We start from the raw sequence: 7,019 nt of genomic DNA on the forward strand, positions 1-7,019 counted from the left end.
CTGCCACTGCTCCTACAACCCCCCACCCGCCCACTTCCAAATCTGCGCCCCACTGCCCACTCAACACTCCAACACCCAGCAAATCCCCCCCATCCCCATCGTCCACTCACCGAACCACCACTGCTCCAAATCCCACCTCCTACCCACCCTAACCTTGCTTCACTCTCCACCCCATGGAACAGTCAATAGAACGCCCACCAACTTCCACGCCTGCCCCCACCAGCAGTCAGTGCTGGCATCAGGGGAAAAGGAAAATATGGGGGAAGTGTGTTTATTAAAATATTGTTATTCAATAGTCTCTTTTCTGCACGAACAAGAGGTCATACGCCGGCTGCCCTGCTCTCTGACCCTGTCTGATTTCCCTTTTCCGTCCTGCAGGCACCCCATAATGGCTCCGACTGTCAGCGTTGTATATTTAGAATGACAGGGTGGATATTTTTTTGCGCCCACTATATTTTCCCCCTTCTGCGATTTCGGGATTAAATTGGGCACAATGTGTAGGCTTTGTCCTGTGAAGGTCTGTCAAGAGCAAAAGGCTCAGTGATCAGGGGGCACAAGTAAAGTCGTTGTCGGGCCTGGTCTCGTGCAGGCGGGTGAGGCCATTGGGGTTGGTGGCGGAGGGTTTCATCCTTGTCAGTTTCCACAGAAGATCTCAAGTGTTTATGACTGGTAACCCGTGGCAACAAAAATACTAGCAGCTGTCTACTGACTGAGTCAAACTTTAGCTCACACATTACCTCAGAGACGAGTCAGACTACTTTTAGTGTCTTGTAAACAAAAACCCATCGTTTTCCGGCCTTTTGAAGAGTTGAAAACCAGTTATAACAGATTGAGTTGAATAGTAACAACACAGTACACCATTCACTGAACAGTCATCAATTTATTAGAAAATGAGTGCTGTTCTGAAGTGGAGGTGTACACTGAAAGGCCTGACTGACTCCCATTCATCCTGTGAACATTTCCATCGTGGCATGTGTATGCACATGCACATGCACATTGTTGTTGATCTCACTATTACTATTACTACTATTGTTTTACGTAATACTGGTGCTTTTTTCTATAATGTTGTTTGAATTGTGTGGCCTGCCAGCAGAAGAAAATGGAAGGGAATTCAATTGAACTGAACACAATTACGTATAGTCTATAGAATGGAGTGAAACAATGACGCTAATATCCATTCTGTCTTCCACATTGTTTTTTTGCCTCTTCCATGTTCTGTGAGAGAATGCTCATGGAATGTGCATGGTTGAATGTTCTTCCTCTGTTGGACGTGATCCACTTGACCTGGTCATTACCACACAGTCAGAAGAGCACTACAGTAGCAACCTCTCTCCTCTCCTCTCCTCTCCTTTCCTCTCCTCTCAAGTAATTCTGTTTTGTGATGGTGAGGCTATTTTGGCATGCGGTAGTAATGCTTGCCTGGGATTACACTATTGTGTGTGCCCACTCATATGTTTCTCTCTTCTGTCGTACCCCCTCAACAACCCAATGTCCAAGTCCCTCCTCTCCAGCAGTTTTGTTTTTAGAAATATATTTTTAGCAGTCTTTTTGTAGCAGTGTTCATATTATGTCTCTTTCTGCTTGTCTTTGCCATCGCAGTACCCCCTCAACAGTCCAATGTTCCATCCTGTCCTTTCCAACAGTTTGTTTCAGGATTTTTCAGCAGTCTTTTTTGTGTGTTCATATCCTGTCTCTCCTCTGCTTGCCTTTGCCATTGCAGTACCCCCTGAACAGCCCGATGTCCCGCATGGAGCCGTGCCTGATGGGGGGCACGTCCCGGCTGCATCCGTCTCCCATGGCCCCCCGCTGGCCCGACCTGCCCGCCGGCCCTAATGGCTGCTACTCCTCCTCACCCATGCACTCCGCTCGCTACAGCGCTGCGTCTGACGTCTACACGCCGCTCGCCCCGCGCCGCACCACTGACTATGAGCATGCGCAGCACTTCCCGGGGTTCGCCTACATTAACGGGGAGGCTGCCACCACCGGCTGGGCCAAGTAAAGCCAGCAGGGGGAGCCTGTGAGTAAAGCTGCGTGCGTGTTCCTGGACAGTAGACAGGGTGGACTAGGCACTACTACTGTCAGGGCCGCTGACAGCTTTGGCTTGGCCCAGTCATCTGAAAGGGCCCCCACACTCCAATTCCCCTTGTCCCTGGACAGAGGACAACTGACACGCTTTGTCCTCCCCTGTCGGCTTTGCTGGGATGGGGCCCCCTGCCACCACTACTGTCTCAGCAAACCAGACACCCAGACACCCACCCAGTCAGCCTGCCAGCCCACCGAGCAGCCAGCCCTGTGCATCATGTACAGTGTAAGAATGTACAGTGGCCCCAGCAGGGCCCGAGGGAGGGGGAGAAGGACAGATGACCTTACACACTTTGCAGCGAGCTGAGACAAAGCACAGAGACCAAGTGGAAAAAAAGAGCGCTATCTCCACACAACTGCAACTGTTTTGTTTTGTTTTGTTTTGACATCTTTCTCCTTAGTGAGAGTCACACAGTCTGCTCTGCTGTGCCTCGTAATGGTGCATCCTCACCTCAAACACACACACATGCACATATACACGCACGCACACATGCACACACGCACGCACACACACGCACACACACACACACACACACAGATACACACACGTACACACACACACACACACACACATACACACACATACACACACGTACACACACACACTAAACGAAACACAACCCCAACCCTGTACTGCAGCCCCCTGTCTTTATTAATTGGGGGCTTCACTCTCAGCTACTCGTCTGTGTAAACACTGGCAGCCAAAATGCGACCCGACTTGCGCAACACCACCGGCTGATGTTTACCAGCGGGGCCCTGCGCTGACGTCAGGGCCGTGTCTCACCGTCACTACTGGCTATCTCTCGGTCTACTAACTCTCTCTACAAGCGGCTCGCATGGTGGGCGTTTAGTCTCCCAGTGGACACCGTGTCTCCTCCACTCCAGCGCTACTGCATCAAGTGGTCATACACGCAGGACTCTTGAGGTTTTTTTGTTGTTGTCTGTTTTACTCCTAGCGGAGAGTGTGCCTCGACAGTTCACATGCAAGTGCTGTACACCACCACGTGCGCTACTGTTCCGGGCGTCTCCTCCTGTGGGTTATCACAACACAAATCAAACTGCAGCCAGCCAGAGTCCTCATGTGCCATCTACACTGCTGCCACTGCTCTGTCCCAAATGTGGTACGATGTCACTTATTTACATTATATGAATTAGTGTACTGGGGACAAGCTGCAGGCTTTGCGCCTGCAGGCCTTTTTTACAAAGCCCCCTGAATTTGGTGAGCAAGGACGTGTCATAGACTTGTACACTGAAAAACATTGCAGCCAGTTAAATGGGAAAAAGAACATTCCCTCGCTGCCTCAATTTGAGACTTAACTCAACTCGAGGTTTTCTCAAGTTGAGTTAACTTGCAAACTTAAGGCAGCAGGGCAACTTACTTTTATGTTTCACTGGCTGCAATGTTTTACAGTGTACTCTATAGCTGTGTAACATACTATACATATCCTTTTTGCTCTGTCTGCCACTGTTTGTCTATGTGTGGTCAGTGTTTGGCGTTTTTTGTATGTTAGTGTGAAAAATGATGTGAATAATAACCTAGGTTTCGTGTGTTTTTAAATGCACTCCAAGCTCCTGTGGCTCTATTACCCTATGGGTAGAAATGAAAAGGAAAAAAATCTATGTAAGAAAAAAGAAAAATGTAACATTTATTATCTCTAGTCACTTTTTTTCCTGTAAATAAAAGCACTCAATAACTGCTGTGGTGACAACCGTTGCCGTGTCAAATGATATATGTGGAGGAATTTGTTACCACATAAAGAATTTTTAAAATCCAAGCCTAAGCTCGTGGACTCCTCTGATCTTTTTGTTTATCTTTTACCAATGAGTGTTTCACGTTGTCGTTTCACCTCTGCAGTCACAGGGCTTTTGCTTATAAATTTGTTCAGTCAGTTTATGAAGGTGCAAATTTACTTCAAATCTAGAAAAAGATAATGCGTCGAGCATATGACTAAATCTGTAATTCCAGGCTATGCTTTGGTTGAAATATATTGGGCACACCAAATACAGTACCGCAAAGCCTCTATGGTACGTTTGGAAGTCTGCTGAGCCTCCCAAATCACCATGAGGTGAATACAAGCCTGCTGACGCAGGTGCTCTCCTCCACTAGCGCATATGCACTTTATGACGTCTGCAACGGCAGGCTTTTATGCTGTAGCTTTGTCATTTACATGCCATTTACATAACCAAAAGCTACATAAAATACACACTGCAAAAATATGGATATGTGTATCATCTTTCAGTGACAAGAGCTAGAGAAGCATATGAGTTTATTACCAACAGTCATGTTAACTTACTGTTAAGTCTTACAGTATACTATGTTTCATTTTTTAACTCTTAAGACATGAACCCTGTTATAAATTTGCTGTTACCAGAATTGCAACGACCCACTCGTAATGTATGACTGAAGGGTTATGTCACAGTAGTGTAGTACTATTGGTAGTAAAGTCTTTTTAACGACTATTACAGCTCTCCACTGGTGGAACAGTGTACATTATGGGGCTACACTACACTAGGTCCACTCAGACTAAAGGCAGGTGAACTGCTCAGGTAACATGTGCTACTAGTGTAGGCCTAGGCCTACGTGGTTTTGCATGGCTTTTCCATTACATTTGCAATACTCACACCCCTCGTCCTGTCCAGGCAAATGCTGAACCCTTCTCTGCCTGCACTTCCTGGCTAATGGGCCCTTTTCACAAAGATAGATAGAAACTAATTATCCCCTAGGGGAAATTTGTGATGTAAGATACCTTCAATTCAATGCATTCAACAGGTATACAAGTTGCCTCTGGTGGCCTAAACATGCAGGGTAGTGGGGTAAATAGGGGGTGAAGTGGGACTGACTAGGAGGCTGATTACCTTTTTACATGTTGTTACCATTTATAGTGATACCATAGAACGTCTCTCGTCCAATCACAAATTGTTAAATCATTTGATCAGATCTAACTGTTGTACAATGTCATGTAAATGGGGGGGTCCATTGGAGCTGGGTCCTGGAGCTAGGGCCAAACGTTTGTAAACAAGCCACTTTTTTTACCTGGAAACTTTTCTAACTTGTTAATTTCCCCAGTCCCTGTCTAACCTCTAAGACCAGGGCTCAGCTGGTGATGAAGAAGATGAGGTGGGAAAGGTCTCTACTGGAGAGGACTTAAGGCTTCAATGGAGTGGGGATCCTGCTGGGGAAGGGGCACCACACAGTACTGCTCTCACCTTTGACCTTTGACCTGTCACAGCAAGGCAAGGGCATGCTAGGGTATCATCCGCAAAGAAAGCACTGGCCATGAAAAAGCTTTTGTTGTCACAGCTGCAGTTCTTCATATCTCCATACAATGTCTCTGTGGCCTGAACCAAAGCAACTTTTATTTTAGGGTATTGGGTGTGAAATTACTTTTTATCTAAGTTATCAAAATCTCAAGTGAATCTGATTTAGATTTTTGTCATTTTGAGCACAAAGCACACGGCATAGACAACTAAATCTGATCAATACACTACACAGGGAGGCAAGGGCGCCAGACGAGTTTTAAAGTGGGGTTGCATTTTTTCTTAATTCTTTATTTCTTAAAAATGTTACTGCTGCTGCACTACACTCATTTGACTGCAGTAAAAAATTGAGAAAGCCTCATTTTGGGAGCCCAAAAGGGGATGCGAATGCACCACTGCATCCCTAGCCTGATAAACCAGACTAAATGTGAGATTCAATCTGTAATTTAGTCTGGCCCCGATGAATGACATATCGGAAGATTGTTGATGGAAACAACCTGTTGTTTTTCAAACTGTGTTTGAACGCTTTGTTTCAACGCTTTGTTGTCACTGATAACCCCCCTCCGATTTGCATCCAAAGATTCAAAACAAATCAAAATAACTCCCCTGCGTTGTGATTGGTATGGTTTGCCAGATTCTGGGCATTGGGGCATTGTCCGAGGCTAGACCCACTCGCAGGCAAAAATCATTTTGGCCACTAGCGGGTGGGGCTAGTTTACTAGGCTACTGCATCCCCCTTTCCGGCACCTACGAGAGGAGATACATGAAAATCAAGAAAACTGTATGGTTATAAAAGCTGATTTTTTTTTGTTTTTTTTGTTTTTTTTAAAGCCAAAAACAGAATTCCGATACAAATGTTTTGGGTCTAGCCCATCATCAGTGTTCTCCAAACTAGAAATACTGATAATGATGGAATAGGCTAGGCCTACAACTTTTGGGCGTGGACTGAGGTCCACAGCACCCTAACGCTGTTTTGGGTGAATTAGTGCAACTAATGTGTCATTACACCACTTATTCCACTGTACCCAATAAGGTAAGTATATAGTAACAGTGACCCCTTAAAATGAAGAGTTACCCATTCAGGTTATATAACCAACCCTGTCAGGTCACTATAGTGCATGCCGCTTGGTTCACAAAGGGGTCCCAGTCTCTGCGCACAAGCCCACTGTAACAGGTGTGGCTGTAAAACAGGCAAATTAAAACTAGCGCAGTAAAGCGCAGCACACTGAACCTCTTATCAAAGATGACAGTTCAGAAAATGCTGCACACTGAATACTGTTCTTTTTTCTCATTTTAGGCCTACTTGGTGCAAGCGTTTCGGCATCATGCGTCATCAGGTTCGCTCTTTACCAGCCCCCATTTCCAAGGTGTACAAATAAGGTGCCATGATCACATGAGTCGTTGCTACATGTCTGTGTCTCTGCCAACCCTCATCCCCACAGCTGCGTAAAGTAGGTCCAGTATGATCACTAGATCAGTTCATGTAGGTAAGGAGTCTAAATGGTCCAATGAGAAATCCCAACACAGGCAAATTACCCCATGCAAAGTCTACAAGTCCAACCATCATGATCCATGCCATGCCACTGATGCACTTTGGTTGTACTCACACAAATAAAAATTCCACTGCACGTTGTAAAAATTTGAATGATCCTCAAAGAACCTTCAGTGGAATCACCGGG

General features: G+C 45.9%; 1 protein-coding gene across 1 annotated transcript in view; it reads left to right on the forward strand.

Annotated features, from left to right (window-relative positions):
- rfx4 (regulatory factor X, 4) overlaps positions 1–3,405 on the forward strand; it is a 29,922-nt gene extending 26,517 nt beyond the window's left edge. Inside the window, exon 18 of the mRNA XM_063195929.1 lies at positions 1,721–3,405. Within this exon, the coding sequence (XP_063051999.1) occupies positions 1,721–1,999 (279 nt within the window). The 3' untranslated portion in view covers positions 2,000–3,405. The remainder of the gene's footprint in view (positions 1–1,720) is intronic.
- The last annotated feature ends 3,614 nt before the right edge of the window (positions 3,406–7,019 follow it).

Source organism: Engraulis encrasicolus, chromosome 4 (assembly GCF_034702125.1).
Source record: "Engraulis encrasicolus isolate BLACKSEA-1 chromosome 4, IST_EnEncr_1.0, whole genome shotgun sequence".
NCBI classification, from domain to species: Eukaryota; Metazoa; Chordata; class Actinopteri; order Clupeiformes; family Engraulidae; genus Engraulis; species Engraulis encrasicolus.